The sequence below is a fragment of the Cryptomeria japonica genome, chromosome 9, assembly GCF_030272615.1.
Source record: "Cryptomeria japonica chromosome 9, Sugi_1.0, whole genome shotgun sequence".
Classification (NCBI taxonomy): domain Eukaryota; kingdom Viridiplantae; phylum Streptophyta; class Pinopsida; order Cupressales; family Cupressaceae; genus Cryptomeria; species Cryptomeria japonica.
Window position 1 is genome coordinate 17,030,566 of NC_081413.1, and position 25,129 is coordinate 17,055,694.

The 25,129-nt window shown below is 37.2% G+C and overlaps 1 protein-coding gene across 1 annotated transcript; it reads left to right on the top strand.

Annotated features, from left to right (window-relative positions):
• The first annotated feature begins 330 nt into the window (after positions 1–330).
• Positions 331–5,319, top strand: LOC131050694 (uncharacterized). Its single transcript, XM_057984904.2, has 9 exons — positions 331–1,240; positions 1,351–1,445; positions 3,230–3,333; positions 3,429–3,529; positions 3,638–3,741; positions 3,904–4,194; positions 4,373–4,519; positions 4,615–4,749; positions 4,825–5,319. Exons 1-9 carry the CDS (start codon positions 920–922, stop codon positions 5,048–5,050), a joined length of 1,524 nt encoding a protein of 507 aa, XP_057840887.2. The 5' UTR covers positions 331–919; the 3' UTR covers positions 5,051–5,319.
• Positions 5,320–25,129: the final 19,810 nt, after the last annotated feature.

The following is a 25,129-nucleotide window of genomic DNA, read 5'->3' on the forward strand; positions in this document are numbered from 1 at the left end:
ACAAATTTGTCATCAACCACACACTAAACCCAATGAGATTTTGTTTCATTTGACAAAAACAATGGATTAGCTTATAGATTATATTATCCTCTTCCTTGGAAGTTGAGTATCAAAGCTGACAGGGTTTTCCTCCCATGGATTCTTTAGGTCTTGGACGCTTCAAAAGTGCCAATAAAACCTCTTAGTTATGTCAGAAAACCCACCAAACTTATTTCCAAATTTAAACAAATTATCCCTCCTCTTCTAATTTTGTAAACGGAAAGATTATCCACTAAAACCAATCATTAGTTAGATAGGTTACTCAATACGTTTTTGGTTTAATCCTAAACCAGAAACTTTTCAGCGGTCATCTTAAGACCCGTATCCCCTTCATTCATCTGGCTATGGAGGAAGACCTCCTTCCAAGTTTCCAGGAGATCCAGATCTTCTCAGAAGCATCCAGGATCTCCACTATAGTTCAATTTTCACAGCAAAACCAAAGACACCCACGAGATAAACAAGGTTTTCCGAGGTCAAGAGGTCGACCCTTACAATTAGCACATTTCTGTAGTCGCTGTCGTGACGGAGGCAACAACAATGGATTGGATAAATAGGTACTCAAACTCAGACACCCAACTGGTTTCCTGAGACATCCAAATCAGTTTTCTGCTCCAATTCAACTCATACGATCTGCAGATTCAAAAAAAGGGAGGAAGAAAACTATGATGGGATATAAAAATCTAAGTTTGACTTGTCTGTAATTGTTTTCTGATCCGAGATTCGCTAGTTTTAAGACACCTAAGTCAAGTATACCGATGCCCATCTAAGTCTTTAGAAGCTACAGATTCATAAAAGGGTGTGAAAGAAAAAATATGACAGTAAAGAAAAACAAAGATTTGCCTTGTGTTTGACTGTTTTTGATCTAAGATTGACCTGTTTTATGAAAATGCGGATATGGGGGGTGGCTTCTGCGGCCTTGTCATTTGCAGAGCTGTTTATTAGTTCTACAATTCATATGTGTTATGGATTTTATATATTCAGTACTGCTGTAGCCTTGGACTTGGTGGAGATTATTAATTGCCATAGACTTCTAAGGTCCCGCATATGGAATATTTGGGCTTGGGAAGCAGATAGTTATACTAAACCTAATATTGTGGAATCTAATGGTAATGACAAGGGTATTGGTAATGGCCCATATTTTCAGGGCAATGAATTGGTCCCCATTGTACTGGTTCATGGTATCTTTGGGTTTGGCAAAGGGGTACGTTATGTCCCTGTTTATATATTCCTATTGTGCTTTAGTGCATTTTCTTTCTCTGGATTCTTTTTCCTGGTTGGGATTTTTTGTATTGATTTTGGGGGTGTTTGCAGAGACTAGGTGGAATGTCCTATTGGGCAGGGGCTGAGAAGAAGGATGACCGTGTTCTTGTTCCTGATTTGGGTTCTTTGACAAGTATCTATGATAGGTACGTAAGCGTTTTTTAATTTTTAAATTCACATTCAAATGTTCAATTTGTTTGTTCTTCTGTATGATCTATCTATCTCTATTACCAACGCAGGTTCCTCTTGAAAGAGGACACAAAGTCAAATGAACTTAAACGCTTTAACTTAGGCCCTTGGGTTTGTCCTTCAGTGTGGACTTAGGTTTCTCTCTATGGATAGACAGATACAAGTAAAATGACAAAAGTTGTGCTTGTATTGTATGTGAACTGAATGCTTCAGAATTCCAATTTGATATTATGGATTTTAAGAGCAGTTTTAGTTCCCTGGGCTCCTTTGCATTTGAGCTTCTGTTTTCAAGTCATTGTTCGCTAGGACTCAGACCTCCAGCCTGAAAGAGACTGCAAAGAACTATGAACATAGAAGCCTCACAGAAGACCCTGGTCGTTTGATGTGGATAGACATTTACAAGTAGGATGACCCTAAGTAGCATGCTACAACAATTATCTATGGTGTATGTGCGTGAGAGAGAGAACTGAATGCTATTAAGAATTCCATTTTGCGAGTTCACTGTTGTTGATTTTGAGGCAGCTTTGGGTTTCTGAGTTCTAATGCATTTGAACTTCTGTTCTATCGTCTTATCTTGGTTTAGTGCTTTTTGGATGTTGCTGAAAGCCCATGTTTAATTGATGGGGTTCATGATATTCTTGAGTATGGGGTTCATGATATTCTTGAGTATGGTATCTGTGCTTGAATTTTGGATATGGGTTCAACGGTAGTCTGTGCTGTGATGGCTTGTAATATGACTCAGACTCTTTGTATTAGATTTGCTGCACTCGTATTCCAGTTAGCATGCTTGGGAACCAGGATAGGTAAAGTCTTGGTGTTGCATCCTTCATTTGATAGAGTAGTACTGGGATGCATGGAGCCTTGGGTTGCACCCTTTTTCCCATACTTAAAATGTCTGAGCCCTTTGCCTCAGCAGTGAAAAATCAAAATCTTCTGCTTAAATCTATGTTTGTTTGGGTGCAGTCGGGTCTTTTACCCATCGATCCTATGTTATCTTAACGCAATGGAGTTGATGTTTTGGGTCCTTGTTTATTGCATTGTTGGGCAGGTCAATTCCATGCTTTGTTTGACTAGGTCTGAGATTCAAATTGATCTACTGTTTGTTGCCTTCTGGTCCTAATCCCACAGTGTATTAAACATTGTTAATACAATGAAAAGAATGGGTATCAGAGGAATTCCTCTTCCTTTTAGTCAAGGAGGGAAAGTATTTTCATTGAGCCCCACGAATTCATAATTGGCAGGAATTCTAATGGTCAAGCCATCTGTATAGCTATGAAAACCCATGGTACAAAATTCTTCTTAGGAAGCCCTCCAAAATTGCATTACATTTCACTTTCCTTTGGAAGGATAAAGCAGTTAATTGAATAGTAACATCTTAAGGCCCATCAAATTGCACATAAAACTGAAGATTGTGGAACAGGGTTGTCCTCCTGTAAAAAATCTATAAAATATATCATTTTTTAGCTTTGAGCTCAAGTTTTGATCCAATACCTCTGGTCTGGGTTTAAATTCTTCTTGGAACCACTTCATTTGTTTTGTGGTTTGGTTAAATACTCATCCAATTTAGCTGTAATATATTTGTTTTGAGGTCCAGTTTCGAATGTTAGACACAGTTTTCATTCATTTTCCAGTAGGGCAATTCTGCTTTCTGAAATCAATACATGCCTCAGAATTGCATAATTTTCATTATTTTTTTCACCAGCATAAAACTTAATTTTCTGTTGCTTTTACAAATTTCTAGGGCTCGGGAACTTTTCTACTACTTAAAAGGTGGAACGGTAGATTATGGAGAAGAGCACAGTGCTCGATATGGCCATGCCCAATTTGGCAAGACTTATGAGCAAGGTACATTTAATCTGTTATGTGAATGCATTATTTTCAGAGAAATATGATTGTTAACATTATAAATATATTTATTGATATGGTGTGGAGTTTCACAGGCCATTATCCTGAATGGGATGAAGACCATCCAGCCCACTTTGTTGGTCACTCTTCTGGCGCCCAAGTAATTAGAGTTCTGCAACAAATGCTGGCTGAAAAAGTAATCAAATGCCCATGGACCAACTCTTAATTTGTTTGTCATTGGGTACTGCACACAAAGAAGTGGCAATTCTTGTCTTTATTGATTCTGAATTATCTTGATTTGCAGAAATTCAAGGGCTATGAAAACAGTTCTGAAGATTGGGTGCTGAGTGTTACCTCAATGTCAGGTGCTCTCAACGGAGCAACTCGTGTTTACCTGGATGGGATTGAGTGAGTTTTGCTTGTTTGTACTTGTAAATACTAAATATTTTTGTGGTGGCTTAAGAAGAGGATTTTTAACATCCAGACTGTGAATCTGTGAATTGGTAGTGTAGTTCTGTCTTTCTTTTAACTGATAATTTTTTACTCATTTTCTTGGGGAGCATCCAACAGGCCAGAAGATGGAAAGATGCTGAAGCCCATTTGTCTCTTACAGCTTTGTCGGGTGGGGGTTATTATCTATGACTGGCTGGATATCGCTTGGCTGAAAAACTACTATAATTTTGGGTTTGATCATTTCAATATGACTTGGCGTAGGATTGGAATTTCAGGACTTGTGGATAGTCTTTTGGGAAACATTGGACCCTTTGCTTCAGAAGATTGGATTCTTCCAGACTTAAGCCTCCAGCTTTCAGTGGAACTGAATAAGAAACTCAGGACTTTCCCAAAGACCTACTATTTCAGGTTAGAACTATTTCTACTTTGGTCCTCTTTTAGGATATTCTTTTATCTAAAATAGTTATATTTCAATTTAGACATCAGCTACATTATTTAAGGTAAAGTTCTTGCAAAATCTGAATTGGTATTGGAGGGTTTCAAAGATTATTGACCTTGCAAACCTTTGTTTTTGGGCTTGCAACAGCTATGCTACTAAGAAGACTACGAAATTGTTTGGGGTCACTGTTCCTTCAAGTCTTTTTGGAGTTCATCCTCTATTTTTCATCAGGACGCTACAGATGAGTCAATGGCGTCTACCTAGCAATTTAGAACCTCCTTTCAAAGGCTACAAGTAAGTGACAAACTGAGGAGAAATATATTTCTTCTCCGATTCTCCTGTGCAATTTGCCATTTTCCTGCTTCTACTAACTATAAGTTTCTTAGCAGTGATGAGGATTGGCAAGATAATGATGGAGCATTAAATACCATCTCAATGCTTTATCCCCGTTTTCCTGAGGTTCATCCCAATTGCTGTCTCAATTCAGAGTTCAAAGATGGCCAGTCCTTCCAACCAGGTGTTTGGTAAGACAATGAAACGACTTGTGTCAAGCAGTGGAATTAATTGGTTGGGAACTTTCTAATTTCTGAAATTGACAGGTATTACACAATTGTGGAAGCTGATCACATTCTCTTCATAATCAACCGAGAAAGAGCAGGGGTACAGTTTGATGTATTGTACGATGGCATATTTCAGAGATTGCGAAAGGAGATGGCCAGAGGAGTCAAGGTTGTTCCTCCTTCCAAGAAACCACGGGATCATGTTTGCAATTGTGAGGACAATTGTGTGTGCCACTTGGTTAGATTTGATCAGAGACACGAATGAAATGCGGTTGCCTTGTACTTCTAAAAGATAAACAGCGATTTTTTTTTAGCTTCCCTTGTCCATGGAGGAGACTACAACTCTTCTGGATACGTTGGATGATTATTAAATTTACCTTGGCTGGCAAAATTCTTTTCAATTGCTACTTAGCAACAATGATTAGATAGAATAAACTGGTACAGTAGCCAGTAACTATTATTAATTTCTCTCAATTGTGTCTCCGCATTGATGATATTGTACAATTAAAAAGAGGCATTATGCCTATTTTCAAACGGGTATATCTTATATTTGGGGAAGCTGCTTTGAATTTTTTTCAGTTGGGGATTGATGTTCTGATTGTTGAGACATGGACCAGCTAGGACTTCAAACCTAGGACCTTCCATACGCTGCTGGAGTGCTCTACCACTGAGCTACTAGCCCCTCTTGGACCAGTCCATCGTCGGTCTGGGTGTGGCTTATTTCCAACACCAGCACCCCCCTTAAGCCACACCTCTCGTGTGCTTGGGGCTCCTAGCCTGGAGCTGGCTCTGATACCATGTTGAGACATGGACCAGCTAGGACTCGAACCTAGGACCTTCCATACGCTGCTGGAGTGCTCTACCACTGAGCTACTGGCCCCTCTTGGACCAGTCCATCGTCGGTCTGGGTGTGGCTTATTTCCAACACCAACACTGATTGGATTTCAAAAATCTAAAAAGAAATAGTGCTAGATTTTGTCTTGTCACACTGGATGCTTTGAGGAAATTGCTTGGTTAACTGATTGGTAAGAAGTGAACATTCGACAAAAAAAAATAAAAATAGGGCATTTTTTCATGCCTCAATCCCTGCTAACACTGGACTAAGTTTATAAAGGAAACTTTTGTGCAAACGCTTGAGGTCCATAATAAACAACCGAGCTGTCAAAGGCCTTGAATAATGAATAAATAATCAATTAGAAATTGTTTAAAGCGTAAAATTTGCTATCAATATAGTTGCTTACCAAAAGAAATAATGCTGAACTTAATCTTCGAATACTGGACGGTTTGAGGAAAATGCTTGGATAACTTATTACTAAGAAGTGAACATTTGACCAAAAAAAACAAAAGACAATTTCTTGCCTCAATCCCTGGCAATACTGGAATAAATTTATAAAGGAAACTATAGTATGAACGCTTGGGATCCAGATTAAACAATTGAGTGATGAAAGACTTCGAATAATGAATAGATAATCATTTAGAATTTGCTTGAGGTGTTAAGTTTGTTAGCATCCTATATACAATTGCTACCAAGATGTCCTCAGAATTTCACTGGTAATTGTAGACACCAAAATATGAAACCTGCATTAATTTCGGTGCAAAAAACAAAAAGAGATTTCTTGTCCTGTGCTGCTAGCAGATAGAATAGTGGGTGCTCTCTATTACTAGGTGAGAATGCTGCACATCATTAGATGTGTATCTAGTAGAGTACAGAAAACTGGCTTACATCCATCAATTGATTGTTTTTGTCAAATTTTCCAAATATAATTGAAGTACCAGATGAAATAGTTTGTAAACGAACATCTTTGGATTAGCAGAAGTAGAGAAATAGATGTTGAAAGGAATTAGCCCCATAATTCTGAATAAATAAAAATGTACCTTTCTTAATTCTCCCCGATATCAAAGGTGGATACTGTAATCTACTCTATTTGGAAAAGTTAACTTTTAATCTCACCTGTTCAGAAAAAATTAACTTTGATGTTTATTTTTCCTTCCCAGAGTTTTGCATGTGTTATTAACCTCAGATAATATTACATCAATTTGATACAATTGGGAAAGTGGACCAAAGCTACTAGGTTCCTTGATAGAGACTCACTTGCAGTCTTAAGGCAGATCCTGTTTCAAGCCCTTGCATGGCAAAAGCCCGAGTGGTGGATGCAAGGAATGATGAGATATAAAACAGAGATATGATGTACAACAATAATCTTACAATTCTAACCAATCAAAGCTAACAGATTTTTACAATCCATTCTAATTTTGTATGCAAGTTTCTGGATTAGATTGTATGAGCAATTTTTTACCATCAACGTTTCAAATCACACTCCGTGATTCATCATCAGGATGCAAGAGAGTTTAAGGAGTTGAAAGATACTGATATTAGTATCTTTCAACTCGTCTTGGTCTGCATATCAGTATCTTTGAACTCCTTAAACTCCCTTGCATCCTGATGATGAATCACAGAATGTGATTCGAAAAGTTGATGATAAAAAATTGCTCACACAATCTAATCCAGAAACTTGCATACAAGAATTCTAACCAAGACAACAGTAATTCTGCTGAGGGGCTACCTGGCTTGACATGTAAATTGTAATAGACATACCTTGCTCACATGCATTTTGATGCAGGAAAGGTTCTAAATTAGAAATCTTAAGCCTGAGTTGTTGGGTTTGGAGACTATAGATGGTTACAATAACAACAGGACCGTTTGGCTCTGGAAAACTGCACTCACTGCAAAGTCTAGCATGAAAGGTTAGTCTGTTTGAAACAACCTCTCCGAATTGCCTTTTCTCTAAATTATTTTGGCTCAGTATGCAATGTTTTGTTATGTTATGGTGGGTCATATTTATAGAGAGAGGCCATACCCCGACACCTCAGCAATGGCTCTGGTAGGAATAATGTATATTTGAAATTGTAATTCTTGAATTTGACAAGCATTTCTGTCCAGAATGTTCTACTTAAAAACAAGGAGACAACCCCTTAAAAGTAGAGGGATTTTGTGTAACATACTTTTCTAATTAGCTCTGGTTAATTTTCAGGTTGGAAATATTATATATCTTAAAAAGGTGAGCAGTGTTTTTGGAAGAGAGGTTACAAGTTCAAATTTCATAAGAGTAAGATATGTATGCTTCCTCTATAGATTCATATACACACTGTTCGTGAATTATGAAAGAATCTTTCTTCCTTTCTATCTTTTGAAAAAAATAGAAAAAATTATGTTGCATTTAGAATTGTATTTTCTTGTAGAAACCAATTAGATTTGGGAAACAAACTGTAAACTTTTTTATGGTTAAAATTTTTGGCTTTAGAATAAACATCTCCTTGGTATCCAGTGTATGAACATTTGATCTACTTCAGCAACGTGTCAGGGACTGATATTGTATTTATAGTACATGGGATTACAGTGAGGCCTTCCACCTCAGATAATTCGGGCCTTTACAATCTCACAAGAATATTTTGGACCTATGGAGGATGTTGGGCATTTACACTGAGCAAAAATGTTCAGATTAAATTTGAATGTTATTCTGACGTGGGGATGTATAAAGATAATCTAAAATATTTGGAGTTCTGACCGTCAGAATCCCATGTTCACAGCTCAGTATCACATTAATTTCTAAGATGTAAAGCAATTCTCTGCACTTGCATCGGGAATCTTCACTATAGCTATACATGTTTGTTGGTTGCCAGGGTTTCAAGTGAGTGGATTGGCTACGTTATATTTTTTTATTAATCGCCATTGTTATATTTTTTTCTGAGTGGATTGGCTGTTAAGACATCCAGACCAGACTTTCTGGCATACAACTCAGGGAATGACAGGTGGTCAATGAAAGCAATAAGACTCTCCCCCACAGTGTAATTAAGAAAAGGCCATGTGAACATGTGTTGATAACTAATTGGTGTTCCACACAACCACATGTGCCAATACTTAAAAGCAATGACAGGTCTGCACAAATCCAAATTTTCAGCCTAATCATTATAGTGGCTTCCATGCTTCTCTGTTTTGGTAGGAGAAAAAGGATTCGTTTCCTCTAATTTTATTTATTTATTTTTAATTGTGATTTGACTTCGTTATCATATAAATGCTTACAACATTGGTTTTGCCTTTAAATTAAGTATCCTAATTAATTTTTAGTTCTCAAACACATATAGACTTAATGTTCATTACCTCTATCAAAATTAAAATATAGATATCCTAATCATTAATCTTTAGTTAAAGTCATATCATGTATTAATTATTAATTATCATTAATTTAATATTTATTAATCTTTTCACATTTATCAATATTTATTATTAAACATTATTCATCACATTATTAATTGATTCATTTATCTATTTAATTAAATGAGAGTTGATTATCTATTTATCAAATAAAATTTTCATTTTTGTTTCATCACCAACTTTGTTTCTCTCATCAGTTAACTTTATTTTGTTTTAGAAATTGTCTCCCCTCATCACTTAACTCCATCTTATTTTAGAAACTTCTTATTCTCTTATCAATTGATTTAGTCTTCAAATGAAAAGTTAGTTGAGTTGACTCCACAATCGTTTAGTTAACTCAAGAATTTGATCTTTTTGTCATTCTCATTTTGATTTATTCTTATCTATTTATTTAATTAAATAATTATTTTTTATCCTCTCATCCATTCAAAATGACAAATTTTCAAATTTAGTTGAGTTGACTCCACAATCGTTTAGTTAATTAAAAATTTGATCTTTTCCTCATCCTTAATTTTATTTATTTTGAAAAATCTATAAATACCCGCTTTACACAAATCCATTTTGTTGAAATATATTGTCAATCGAATCAAAGTATTATGATATTGAATTGCATTTACATTCCCAATAAGGTGACAACATTTGTTTTTTTGTATTCAACAAAGAAAAATTACAAATAATGTAAGCTACCAACAGGGAGCTGAAGAGAAGTAAATTACAACTCACAAAGGTAACCAAGTTCACCGAACTCAACAAACATTACAAGTTCTTACAATAGAAGAATTGAACTATGACTCTTTACATAAACTAATTGAGTTTGTTGGCAATTGACACTCATCTAGTGGTTTTTGGTGGTTTATGGTGGCTGAATATTGGTTTAGGGTTGTCATTGATGGCAACTCTTCATGGAGATTCAATCCGGTGATCATAATTCTTCATATCTGGAAGCGTGTGTTAACCGGTAGCTAATTAACTGGTATTTCAGGAAGAACAAAGCATTTTTGGGTCTGGAAGCTTTCCGGTGATTGTGGTACATTGAATCATGTTTGGGATGATTGGGCCGACTTAGAAACATCATTTTATTATTGTTTTGGTGATCCACATTTATCTTTGGTCATCTGGTCAAGCTGACACAAGACAACACGTTACACTAGCAGGCCGACATGACGAATGATCTATTTTGTGATTGCTGGTATATAAGTTTGGTGTGGATGATCTTTTTTATGGATGATGCGATTGTATGCGAGCGAGAGGTGATCGAGAATCTGTTTTGGTATAATTTCACGTGCGCATTCTTGATGCGGTAGCTGACTGAGACAGAGAACAAGGCAGAATAGAGAAGATCAACAGAAGGGAGTCAGTCAGTATATTTGGCACTCAACTGAAACTCATCCAAGCATTGTAGATGCTATTTCAGAGTTCATTCATTGTAATTCATCACTGTAACTATCTTGTAAGTCAATGAGACTCCCCTGAGGGTTGTAGCCTTCCGGGTTATTGTAATTGAGCAGTGAACTCTAGGTAGTGTGCCTGAATGCCTGTGCATTCCCATTTTGTAATATTATTTTGCTACTAGCCATAGTGGAATAATATTATGGGTTCAAATCCTACCGTGGTTTTTTCCATTTGGATTTCCACGTAAAAAATCCGGTGTTATGCTTTTGTGGTTGTTTGTTTTATGTTTCTGCATTTCAGTTTCAAGTATTTGCTTTCGGTGGTTTAAAGTTAAGTTTGAAAATCTGCTAATTGTTAGATCACTGATTCACCTGCCCCCCCCCCCCTCTCAGTGATCCCTAATTCCAACAATTGGTATCAGAGCCTAGTTCCTTTGAGGAAGCTTAACCGCTTGAGGAAGGTCCGGGAGATTGATTCAATGGATTCCAGTTTTCAGAGACAACTCAGTATGACACTTGAGGATCTTGATGCAGCTAGAAATGAGATTTGTACCTTGAAGAAGAACCTGAATGCTGGTGATGATTTCATTAATGACTTGAAGAATCAAGCAAGCACTTTTAGAGACGAGGAAAGAATTGATGGACAAGATGAAAGAGAAAAAAGATCAGATCATGGAATATTAGGGTAAAGCTGATGAAGTTAACAAGCTTGAAAGAGAGAATGTTGCTTTGAAGAATGAGATGCAATCTGTTGTGATGAGGCTAACTAAGGAGATTGAGGACCGAAAGAATAATGAAGAGAATCTGGCATAATCATTGAAGGAAAGAGCTGATGAATGCTTCAGACTTACCTATGAGAATGATTAGTTAAAGCTTGAATTGATACAATCAAGGAATAATGGTCAAGAACTTGAAAGACAAATTGCTACCTTAAGGGATGAACTTGCTATTGCTAATGAATACAAAGACAAATTCAAAGCTAGCTCAACAATTCTTGATGAGATGCTAGAAAGTCAAAGACATGGAAAGGATATGCGAGGACTTCGATTTGAGAAAGGTGAATCCTCCGAATCTGGACAAGGCAATGCAAAACCTGATTAGAAGAAGAGCAGGAATCCTCTGGTAAGACAACCTAATGTTCATAAATTCAATGGTAGATTCTTTACTTGCAATAAGTTTGGTCATATGGCGAATCAATGCAGAAGTAGGATGAATAATGGAATGAACAACATGAACTATGTTCCTACCTTTACCGGTTAGTGCTTCATATGCAATAATTTTGGTCACAACTCAAATATGTATAGGGCAGTAATGAATAACTTCCAAAACAAAAGATGCTATTCTTGTGGGATATTTGGACATATCTCTAACCAGTGGAGCATGAGACCAAATTAGATGAATTTCATACATATGTAGAATAATGTTGTTTGTCGTGCATGCAACAAAACTGATCACATTGCAAAGTACTGCAGAAGCAAGAACAGTGTTTCGGTAGACAAAAGCAAATCAAATGAGAAGGGAAAAGCGAAGGGAGAAGAGATCAGAGATAAACATGACAAGATGTGGGTTAGAAAAGATGAATCTAAAGCAGAAAATGGATCTGCACTCGAATCCGGTGCAGGATCTTCATCCACTAACTAGGGCTTTATGCCTTAGGGGGAACTTTTCATCCAGATTCTAAGAACCCCCTCTTCGGTGATCTGCAATTGATTCCGGAAGGTTGCAAAAGGCTTAGATTAGATATGCAGATGTTATCCAGAAGTTTCAGAAAGGATTTGATGCTCCGGTATGCGACTTCATGAAACTCATGATAACCAGTTGCATTTATTGCAGTGAAAAATTAGGTTTTTGAAGGATAAAAGTGCATTTTGAAGTTTCATTTGTCACAATGCGATCAAGCAAATAGTGCAGAGAAGAAGAGAAAAACGAATTGGTGATTTTGTTAGGATAATTGGTGGACAACTGAGAGAGGGGGGGGGGTGAATCAGTTGTCAACAGATTATGAAACTTTAAGCACACAAAAACTTTTATCTGAATGCATAAACCAAATACCGGAATAACAGATATATCAATTAAGCACAAACATAAACCATAAACCAAATACCATGCATCCACAACACATAACACCAACATTTGTATGTGGAAAACCCGGTAAGGGAAAAACCACAGTGAGAAGCCTACCCACAATCAGATGATACTTTTGCAGTAAGTATGTGATTACAATAAGGGCCCTACTAATGTAGGAAGACCAACAACCTAGAGCACACTGCTCATCACTACAATACAGAAATAAGAATGAACTACAAGAATAACATCATCTATGCCTGAGTATAGCTCCGGTTTAGCTCAATATCGCAGGTCTTAAACCTCTTACACAAACCCAATTAGATCACCTATGATTGACCAAAACCTCTGCATATGATTACAATTAGATTGATCACCTGTCTGTCCAGAGTGTTCCGGTCGTGCATAAGACTACTAAACTGCAATTTAAGTCACCTCTTGTGACCACATCATCATTTCATCTGCCAGTTTGAAGAAATTGATCTCAATACCTATCGGGTGCTTGATTGATCGGTCGGCTACTCTATTTTCCTTTCAACCGATTAGCCTTGTAATAACACACTGCTTAAGTGTGTCAATGATGCATATTTGGGAAGCATTGAATCCTCCATACTAATTGCAGCCATGAGTAAACCATTGAGGTTTACCACATCTTCTTGCCTATGAGCTTGGCCTTATTCACTGGTAAGTATTGGTCATCAATGATAATACTAACTGATGATCTAGTTGTGCCAACACCATCAGTTATGCCAACAACACCAACACTACTTATCAAATCCATCAAAAGATCTTCAATAAAGCTCTGCTGGTAAAACCCTTATGGTAACCAAAAGGCTTACTAGAAAAAATGATAGCTTCCGGATCACCAAATCCCGAACCAACTGAATGTGATACACACATGAATAACATGAATGACTGAACCAAACCAATTCTGCCAAATAGAACAAACCAGAGAATACCAAAGATAATCTCCAGATCAATATCACAATCCAACCACTCTACCGAAACCCGGTAGACAACCAAACACTGGACTAAGCTTATAAAGGAAACTATCGTGCAAACGCTTGAGGTCCATAATAAACAACCGAGCTGTCAAAGGCCTTGAATAATGAATAAATAATCAATTAGAATTTGTTTAAAGCGTAAAATTTGCTATCAATATAGTTGCTTACCAAAAGAAATAATGCTGAACTTAATCTTCGAATACTGGACGGTTTGAGGAAAATGCTTGGATAACTTATCACTAAGAAGTGAACATTTGACAAAAATAAAAAAAATAAAAAAATTTCTTGCCTCAATCCCTGCCAGTACTGGAATAAATTTATAAAGGAAACTATAGTATGAACGCTTGGGGTCCAGATTAAACAATTGAGTGATGAAAGACTTCGAATAATGAATAGATAATCATTTAGAATTTGCTTGAGGTGTTTAGAATTTAGAATTTGCTTGAGGTGTTAAGAATTGGATGTACTTTTAGATCATCTACAAGCGAGAAACATCACTCCTAGAACAGGGTAAGATTCACTTATATGGGAGCCTTCCAAAATAGGACAATATAACTCAAAGGATGGATGCAGAATTCTAGTTAGTCCATTGGAGTTCAACAATCAAAACATCCCCCTTAAGATGTTTTGGAGCCCCAATGTCATCCCGAAAGCGGGCATCTTCGCATGGCTGGCAATTCAAAAAAAAATTCTAACGGCAGATAGGTTCACAAGAATGGGATATGAAGGACCATCAAGGTGTATACTTTGCAAAGCCCAATCGGAAACAGTGGACCACCTCCTCTTGATCTATCCCTTTGCTTCTAAATGTTGGAGATGGCTTTGTGCAAAATTGGAACTGATCTTAGTGTTGCCAAATGATATTAAGCTTCTATTCCAGAGTTGGCCTCTACATCGAAAAGAGAGCTCGCTGAGCCAAATTATGGAAATTGCTCCCTCATGCTTAATTTGGGAAATCTGGAAAGAAAGGAACCGTAGGCTTTTTGAAGGTAAAGCTAGAAATCAGAAATCAATACTAAATTCAATAGAATCGGCAACAGTGGATTCAATCAATAGCAGAACATCCTTTACATTGAATCAGTCCAAAGTTTTCTCCTCATGGGATAGGAAGATTAGTCAAAACTGGCAAGGAATCATTATTCCCTCACTATCTCGCCTTACCCCAATTTCAAGGAAAGAAGCAATCTGGTCTCCCTCGAAGCCAGACTGGGTGAAACTGAATTTTGACGGGGCCTCCAAAGGCAACCCAGGCCCCTCCGGAATAGGCTATGTCATTAGAGACCAGTCAGGAGCAACCATCGGGAAAATGGCAAAGCCAATCCCTCCGGACACTAATAACATAGCAGAGTTCACGGCTCTAATATTAGGCTTGAAAGACTACATCAATCATGGAATCAAAAATATTATAGTGGAAGGAGACTCAGAGATAGCAATTAACGCTATCAGGAAGAAGGCAACCCCTAATTGGAGGCTTCAAGCTCTTTTGGAGAGCATTTTAGAAATCTTAAACAGCCTGGATCTCTTTGAGGCAAAACATATTTATAGAGAAGCAAACATAGAGGCAGACGCTCTATCAAAAGTTGCAACTCTAGGAACCTCTATCCACTGGTGGTCACAGGGATCTTAGTCTGCTGCTATGTTAGATCGCCCTAGCTAATATGACTGAACAGATAAGGTTTGAGTCTCAGTGCGCCAGTAGAATGGAGGAATTCAAATTCAAAAATTCAAAATCTTACCCTCCGTTTGGCGGTGAACACCAACGGTCATTTTTTCCTTCAAAACTAACGTCTCTTCTAATTTGGTTTGCAAGGTGGGTCCGGGAAGCTGACTAGACTAACCGGCAACATTAATACCGAACCAATGAAAGCCCAGTTGGTGAGTGCCGCCTCTCTATCCTTGCATGAGCTGTCCGCAAGCTAATCTTTCCATCCGCTTTCCTAGGGATTTGGTTTGATATGAGCATTTATTCTCCGCCACCTTCGCGTGAGGTTTAATTGCTCGCGTTTTCCCATCTTTGCTCATTGAGTTGTGCGCCTGCCTTTCTGAAGAAGACCATTTCTGCTTCTCTTTTTTCTTTGGCTCAATTGGTTGCAGTTTGGCTATCCTCTTGCTAGTCCTTGCCTTCGGTCGCCATGTCTTTTGAACCCCCTTTGGGCTTTATCATGAGTGTCTATCCCAGGCCCGTGTCTTGTTTTGGTGCGGACACCCCCATCTCTCTTGGAGCCTCGACTCGGCAAGTCTCCTTCAAAAAGATCACGGACCTGAGATTCAAGCGCCTCCTCATTCACTCGGACCCTCCAGTTCTTTTAGCAGTCAAATTGATTCTGGGGAGTGCGCATCTGAGTAGAGACGAATACCCAAGAGACAATACCTCCATTTCATCCAGATTTGTGGCGTCATTGCTGGACCAGAAGCTTTCTAAGCAACTAATCTGGAATCTCACTAGGGAACTCTTCCCAGCTGAAATCCTTCTAGAGCTCCAGGAAGTTCTGAATAAGGTTAATCATGACTCTGGTGCGCCCAGACCTAGCGACAGAATCCTTTTTAACGCTCATGGCGCTCTCATCAATTATTACCCATTCCTTCTGGACCTGAAGGATAAAGATTTGAATAGGCACAGGAAGTTTGCTAGTGCAGGGCTGAGCTACCTCAAATGGCGTTTTCTAGGGGAAAATCCGGAGGCTGAAGGGCAAGAGGAAATTCTGTTCCTCTTTGCAAGAATGAATGGCTTCCTGCCTATGCTAGTGGAAGAGAGAGAACCTAAGCTTGAATAAAGGTGCCGATGTAGCTCCAGCAGTGGTCGCAGGGGCAAGGGTCGTGGTCGGGGCTCTCCAGCAAGCAAGGGACGAGGCCACCCAAGAAAGCAACATCCGCAACTGGACACTCCGTCCACAAGCTGGGCTCTCTATGGATTCCCTTTTGCTTTTGGAATATACAGTTATCCTTGTAAATTTTTACGAGTCTTTATTTTCAGTTTAAAAAACTCTGAATTCAGGTTGATGAACCTGGATATCATTAGTACTTATGCATATGTTTTGGTTTCCAGACTAAAACCCTAAATGGTTCAGGAAATGGCTGAACTCTTAGCTTCTAGGCTCTGTTTTTGAAGAGCCCTCTGTGATCCAAAGAACAGAGGTTTTTTGAATTTTTTGAATTGCAGTGATAATCATATGTATTTATTCAAAATTAATATAAGCTATGGCTCTGCCTTTACCGAACAAAAAAAAAAGTTTATTAGCATCCTATATACAATTGCTACCAAGATGTCCTAAGAATTTCACTGGTAATTGTAGACACCAAAATATGAAACCTGCATTAATTTCGGTGCAAAAAGCAAAAAGAGATTTCTTGTCCTATGCTGCCTGCTAGCGGATAGAATAGTGGGTGCTCTCTATTACTAGGTGAGAATGCTGCACATCATTAGATGTGTATCTAAGTACAGAAAACTGGCTTACATCCATCAATTGATTGTTTTTGTCAAATTTTCCAAATGTAATTGAAGTACCAGATGAAATAGTTTGTAAACAAACATCTTTGGATTAGCAGAAGTAGAGAAATAGATGTTGAAAGGAATTAGCCCCATAATTCTGAATAAATAAAAATGTACCTTTCTTAATTCTCCCCGATATCAAAGGTGGATACTGTAATCTACTCTATTTGGAAAAATTAACCTTTAATCTCATCTGTTCAGAAAAAATTAACTTTGATGTTTATTTTTCTTTCCCAGAGTTTTGCATGTATTGGTCTGCATATCAGCATCTTTCAACTCCTTAAACTCTCTTGCATCCTGAAGATAAATCATGGAGTGTGATTCGAAACGTTGATGATAAAAAATTGCTGACACAATCTAATCCAGAAACTTGCATACAAGAATTCTAACCAAGACAACAGTAATTCTGCTGAAAGGCTACCTGGCTTGACATGTAAATTGTAATAGACATACCTTGCTCACATGCATTTTGATGCAGGAAAGGTTCTAAATGAGAAATCTTAAGCCTGAGTTGTTGGGTTTGGAGACTATAGATAGTTACAATAACAACAGGACCGTTTGGCTCTGGAAAACTGCACTCACTGCAAAGTCTAGCATGAAAGGTTAGTCTCTTTGAAACCACCTCTCCGAATTGCCTTTTCTCTAAATTATTTTGGCTCGGTATGCAATGTTTTGTTATGTTATGGTGGGTCATATTTATAGAGAGAGGCCATACCCCGACACCTCAGCAATGCCTCTGGTAGGAATAATGTATATTTGAAATTGTAATGCTTGAATTTAACAAGCATTTCTGTAAAAATGAAATCTGAAAACTTTGTCCAGAATGTTCTACTTAAAAACAAGGAGACAATCCCTTAAAAGTAGGGATTTTGTATAACATACTTTTCTAATAGCTCTGGTTAATTTTCAGGTTGGAAATATTATTTTTTATCTTAAAAAGATGAGCAGTGTTTTTGGAAGGGAGGTTACAAGTTCAAATTTCATATCCTCTATAGATTCATATGCACACTGTTTGTGAATTATGAAAGAATCTTTCTTCCTTTCTATCTTTTAAAAAAAATTATGTTGTAGAATTGTATTTTCTTGTAGAAACCAATTAGATTTGGGAAACAAACTGTAAACATTTTTATGGTTAAAATTTTTGGCTGAAGAATAAACATCTCGTTGGTATCCAGTGCATGAACATTTGATCTACTTCAGCATCGTGTCAGGGACTGATAGGTATTTATAGTAGATGGGATTACAGTGAGGCCTTCCACCTCAGATAATTCGGGCCTTTACAATCTCACAAGAATATTTTGGACCTATGGAGGATGTTGGGCAATTACACTGAGCAAAAATGTTTCAATTAAATTTGAATGTTATTCTGACGTGGGGATGTATAAAGATGATCTAAAATATTTGGAGTTCTGACCGTCAGAATCCCATTTTCACAGCTCAGTATCACATTAATTTCTAAGATGTAAAGCAATTCTGTGCACTTGCATTGGGAATCTACACTATAGCTATGCATGTTTGTTGGTTGCCAGGGTTTCAAGTGAGTGGATTGGCTACGTTATATTTTTTTATTAATTGCCATTGTTATATTTTTTTCTGAGTGGATTGGCTGTTAAGACATCCAGACCAGACTTTCTGGCATACAACTCAGGGAATGACAGGTGGTCAATGTCCCCAACAGTCTAATTAAGAAAAGGCCATGTGAACATGTGTTGATAACTAATTGGTGTTCCACACAACCACATTTGCAAATACTTAAAAGCAATGACAGGTCTGCACAAATCCAAATTTTCAGCCTAATCATTATAGTGGCTTCCATGCTTCTCTGTTTTGGTAGGAGAAAAAGGATTCGTTTCCTCTATTTTTTAATTTTTAATTGTGATTTGACTTCGTTATCATATAAATGCCTTTAAATTAAGTATCCTAATTAATTTTTAGTTCTCAAACACATATAGATTTAATGTTCATTACCTCTATCAAAATTAAAACATAGATATCCTAATCATTAATCTTTAATTAAAGTCATATCATGTATTAATTATTAATTATCATTAATTTAATATTTATTAATCTTTTCACATTTATCATTATTTATTATTAAACATTATTCATCAAATTATTAATTGATTCATTTATCTATTTAATTAAATAATATTTTATTATTTAATTAAATGAATTGGTTATCTACTTATCAAATAAAATTTTCATTTATGTTTCATCACTAACTTTGTTTCTCTCATCAGTTAACTTTATTTTGTTTTAGAAATTGTCTCTTCTAATTGATTTAGTCTTCAAATGAAAAGTTAGTTGAGTTGACTCCACAATTGTTTAGTTAACTCAAGAATCAAAATGACAAATTTTCAGTTGACTCCACAATCGTTTAGTTAACTCAAGAATCAAAATGACAAATTTTCAGTTGACTCCACAATCGTTTAGTTAATTAAAAATTTGATCTTTTCCTCATCCTTAATTTTATTTATTTTAAAAAATCTATAAATACCCGCTTTACACAAATCCATTTTGTTGAAATATATTGTCAATCAAATCAAAGTATTATGATATTGAATTGCATCTACATTCCCAATAAGGTGACAACATTTATTTTTTGTATTCAACAAAGAAATTTTTTAAATAATATAAGCTACCAACAGGGAGCTGAAGAGAAGTAAATTACAACTCACAAAGGTAACCAAGTTCACCAAACTCAACAAACATTACAAGTTCTTACAATAGAAGAACTAAACTATGACTCTTTACATAACCTAATTGAGTTTGTTGGCAATTGACACTCATCTAGTGGTTTATGGTGGCTGAATATTGGTTTAGGGTTGTCATTGATGGCAACTCTTCATGGAGATTCAATCTGGTGATCATAATTCTTCATATCTGGAAGCGGGTGTTAATAGATAGCTAATTAACTGGTATTTCAGGAAGAACAAAGCATTTTTGGGTCTAAAAGCTTTCTGGTGATTGTGGTACATTGAATCGTGTTTGGGATGATTGGACCGACTTAGAAACATCATTGTATTATTGTTTTGGTGATCCACATTTATCTTTGGTCATCTGGTCAAGCTGACACGAGACAACACGTTACACTAGCAGGCCGACATGATGAATGATCTATTTTGCAATTGCTGGTATATAAGTTTGGTGTGGATGATCTTTTTTTATGGATGATGCGATTGTATGCGAACGAGAGGTGATTGAGAATCCATTTTGGTATAGGTTCACGTGCGCATTCTTGATCTGGTAGTTGACTGAGACAAAGAACAAGGCATAATAGAAAAGATCAACAGAAGGGAGTCAGTCAGTATATTTGGCACTCAACTAAAACTCATCCAAGCATTGTAAGTCAGTGAGATTTCCTTGAGGGTTGTAGCCTTCCGGGTTATTGTAATTGAGCAGTGAACTCTAGGCAGTGTGCCTAAATGCCTGTGCATTCCCATTTTGTAATATTGTTTTGCTACTAGCCATAGTGGAATAATATTGTGGGTTCAAATCCTACCGTGGTTTTTTCCATTTGGATTTCCACGTAAAAAATCCGGTGTTATGCTTTTGTGGTTGTTTGTTTTATGTTTCTACATTTCAGTTTCAAGTATTTGTTTTCGGTGGTTTAAAGTTAAGTTTGAAAAACTGCTAACTGTTAGATCACTGATTCATGCCCCCTCTCAGTGATCCCTGATTCCAACAATTGGTATCAAAGCCTAGTTCCTTTGAGGAAGTTTAACTGCTTGAGGAAGGTTCGAGAGATTGATTCAATGGATTCCAGTTTTCAGAGACAACTCAATATGGCACTTGAGGATCTTGATGCAACTAGAAATGAGATCTGTACCTTGCATTAATGACTTGAAGAATCAAGCGAGCACTTCTAGAGACAAGAGGAAAGTATTGATGGACAAGATGAAGGAGAAAAAAGATCAGATCATGGAATATTAGGGTAAAGCTGATGAAGTTAACAAGCTTGAAAGAGAGAATGCTGCTTTGAAGAATGAGATGCAATCTATTGTGACGAGGCTAACTAAGGAGATTGAGGATCGAAGAAGAATGAAGAGAATTTGGCACAATCATTGAAGGAAAGTGATGATGAATGCTTCAGACTTACCTATGAGAATGATCAGTTAAAGCTTGAATTGATACAATCAAGAAATAATGGTCAAGAACTTGAAAGACAGATTGCTACCTTAAGGGATGAACTTGCTATTGCTAATGAATACAAAGACAAATTCAAAGCTAGCTCAACAAGTCTTGATGAGATGCTAGAAAGTCAAAGACATGGACAGGATATGCGAGGACTTCGATTTGAGAGAGGTGAATCCTCCGGATCTGGACAAGGCAATGCAAAACCTGATCAGAAGAAGAGAAAGAATCCTCCGATAAGACAACCTAATACTCATAAATTCAATGGTAGATCCTTTACTTGCAATTAGTTTGGTCATATGGTGAATCAATGCAGAAGTAGGATGAATAATGGAATGAATAACATGAACAATGTTCCTACCTTTACCGGTTAGTGCTTCATATGCAATAATTTTGGTCACAACTCAAATATGTGTAGGACAGTAATGAATAAATTCCAAAACAAAAGATGTTATGCTTGTGGGATGTTTGGACATATCTCTAACCAGAGGAGCATGAGACCAAATTAGATGAACTTCATACATATGCAGAATAATATTGTTTGTTGTGCATGCAACAAAATCGGCCACATTGTAAAGTACTGCAGAAGCAAGAACAAAGTTCCGGTAGACAAAAGCAAATCATATGAGAAGGGAAAAGTGAAGGTAGAAGAGATCAGAGATAAACATGAGAAGATGTGGGTTAGAAAAGATGAATCTAAAGCAAAAAATGGATTTGCACTCGAATCCGGTGCAGGATCTTCATCCGCTAACTAGGGCTTTATGCCTTAGGGGGAACTTTTCATCCAGATTCTAAGAACCCCCTCTTTGGTGATCTGCAATCAATTCTAGAAGGTTGTAGAAGGCTTAGATCAGATATGCAGATGTTATCAAGAAGTTTCAGAAAGGATTTGATGCTCTGGTACGCGACTTCATGAAACTCATGATAACCAGTTGTATTTATTGTAGTAAAAAATTAGGTTTTCGAAGGATAAAAGTGCATTTCAAAGTTTCATTTGTCACAATACGATCAAGCGAATAGTGCAAAGAAGAAAAAAAAAAGTGAATTGGCGATTTTGTTAGGATAACTGGTGGACAACTGAGAGGGGGGTGAATCAATTGTCAACAAATTATGAAACTTTAAGCATAGAAAACCATTTATCGGAATGCATAAACCAAATGCCGGAATAGCAGATATATCAATTAAGCACAAACATAAACCATAAACCAAATACCATGCATCCACAACACATAACACTAAGATTTGTACGTGGAAAACCTGGTAAGGGAAAACCCACGGTGAGAAGCCTACCCACAGTTAGATGATACTTCTACAGTAAGTATGTGATTACAATAAGGGGCCTACTAATGCAGTAAGGCCAACAACCTAGACCGCATTGCTCATCACAAAGGAGCCTCACTGACTACAAAAGATATCTAGACTACAATACAGAAATAATAATGAACTGCAAGAATAACATCTCCTATGCCTGAGTACAGTTCTGGTTTATCTCAATACCGGAGGTCTTAAACCTCTTACACAAACCCAATTAGATCACCTATGATTGACCAAAACCTCTGCATATGATTACAACTTTATTCGGAAACAGACAATCCCATAACCATCCTTGACCATCCTATGATCTACGAAGAGATCTTAAATCATATATATACAAACCCGGGACCTAAATATTTAGGTCGGCCACCTAAAAGATAATACAATAAACCCATTACATAAAATCGCAAACCAATGATAACCCAAGTTGGCCTGAGACCGAAACAACATTATCCAATGAATAAATCCAATCGATAATGCATCGGGAGCATCCACCAATACGTTACATAAATCGGTCCATAACCTAATAGAATAACACATGACCTAAAATAGGTCGCCATAAACCAAAAACAACACCACCAATCAAATGGAACACGAACAAGATAACCATCGACATCCTAACAACCTTCAAGAAGCCGCACCTGTTAGTCCCAACCGGTGCTGAGAGGGGAGGGGTGAATCAACACTATACCGATTATTACAGACTTAACCTTAATCAAAAGTTTTTATTCAAAGTTAACACTTATCAGTATAAACAATATTGATAAGAAACATGCACACAAAAATGTAACACATAAGACTACCAAGATTTATCACGTGGAAACCCAAATGGGAGAAAAGCACGGAGTGAGTAGAAACTCACAAAATCTGCACACTTCTGGAGTACGCCCGGTGAGGAGCCATCCCTGTTAGGAGATTACATAGACACTATTAGGTGCCACCCGGTTAAGGGATTTTCTTTAAAGCCTGTTAGAACCTTTACCCTATTAGAGGTAGCCTTGTTAAATGACTTAGGATCACCATTTAAGATGTCACCTGGTTAAGGGATTTTACAAAGGAACCTGTTAAAGTCCACCCGGTTAAGGGATTTTATTGTTGTAGTTATTAGAAAAAAATAAAGAGAATGATTTGCTGTAATAGCTACTCTTAGCTTAATCATATCCAAATGAAGCTCTTCAATTTGACCACCGGTTACACTTGCTTAGCACTCTACCGGTGCTCTGTATCACACTTGCTTTGCACTCTTCTGGTGCTCTGCATTCTTTCTCTTCTCTTCACACTATCCAAGCTCTGCATACTCTCTTCACCACTTTGCTATTCACTTAGCAGTTCTGCCCTCTTCTCATCTTGCTGGATCGCCTCTCCTCAGAATTGCACTTTGAAATTTTTACAATCAAACTTTTTGGTTTTCACCAAAAACCTTTATACAAAACTCAGTAGATTTTAAATTCAAAACTTTCCAAATCTTCTTGCACTCTCTCTACACGCTCTCCATCAATCTCGCCAATGACTCATCTTTAATTGCCTCTGCAACTCATAATTTCACCAACCTCTGGGTTGTGTTCTATCTTTTTAATGCGAACCAGAAAGTTCGCACAAATCTCACCTTAACTGATTTTTAACTGCAGTAGACTTCACTATCCGTTTGTTTGATGATATCTCGCCATGACTGACTCACCTTTGGTCATCGCATCCAGCTTACCGGTCATTGCTTTGAGATTCCCGGAGGATATCATACTTCAACTTGTATCACCGGTTCATCGGTGTAACTCTTCACCTTTTTGCCACCGATTTGATCATTAATTAAACTGTATCACCTGTCTGTCCAGAGTGTTCTGGTTGTGCATAAGACTACTAAACTGCAATCTGAGTCACATCTTGTGACCACATCATCATTTCATTTGCCAGTTTGAAGAAATTGATCTCAATACCTATCGGGTGCTTGATTGACCGGTCGACTACTCTGTTTTCCCTTCAACTGATTAGCCTTCTAATAACACACTGCTTAAGTGTGTCAATGATGCATACTTGGGAAGCACCGAATGCTCCATACTAATTGCAGCCATGAGTAAACCATTGAGGTTTACCACATCTTCTTGCCTATGAGCTTGGCCTTATTCACCAGTAAGTATTGGTCATCAATGACAATGTTAACTGATGATCTGGTTGTGCCAACACCATCATTTATGCCAACAACACCAACACCACTTATCAAATCCATCAAAAGATATTCAATAAAGCTCTGTCGGTAAAACCCTTACGATAACCAAAAGGCTTACTAGAACAAATGATAGCTTCCAGATCACCAAATCCTGAACCAACTGAATGTGATACACATATGAATAACATGAACTACTAAACCAAACCAATTCCACCAAACAGAACAAACCAGAGAATACCAGAGATAATCTCCAGATCAATATCACAATCCAACAACTCTATCGAAACCCGATAGACAACCAAACAAGCTAGTGTTGACATCAATGACAAACATCAATGCAACACATAATCAATTCCTCCAAATTGCCAACAATCTCCCCCTTTGACATTAATGGAAACACTAGATGTGAAAAACATCCAAGTGCCAAACAAGTCTCCCCCAACGAAAGACATCCAACAAATGATATAACAATGAAGCTCTGAACCAATAGACCAAACTCCCCATGTGAGTGATATCTCTGTTTAGCTCCGTTTTTCACAAGTATATCTCTCCCCCTTTGACATCAATGCCAAA

What these genes read in the sequence shown, in the direction of transcription:
- LOC131050694 (XM_057984904.2), top strand. Translation starts at nt 920, where the DNA reads ATGAAAATGCGGATATGGGGGGTGGCTTCTGCGGCCTTGTCATTTGCA. An exon ending in TGGCAAGACTTATGAGCAAG is followed by an intron (nt 3,334 to 3,428) that starts GTACATTTAATC and finishes GGAGTTTCACAG; the next exon opens with GCCATTATCCTGAATGGGAT. An exon ending in CCTCCTTTCAAAGGCTACAA is followed by an intron (nt 4,520 to 4,614) that starts GTAAGTGACAAA and finishes GTTTCTTAGCAG; the next exon opens with TGATGAGGATTGGCAAGATA.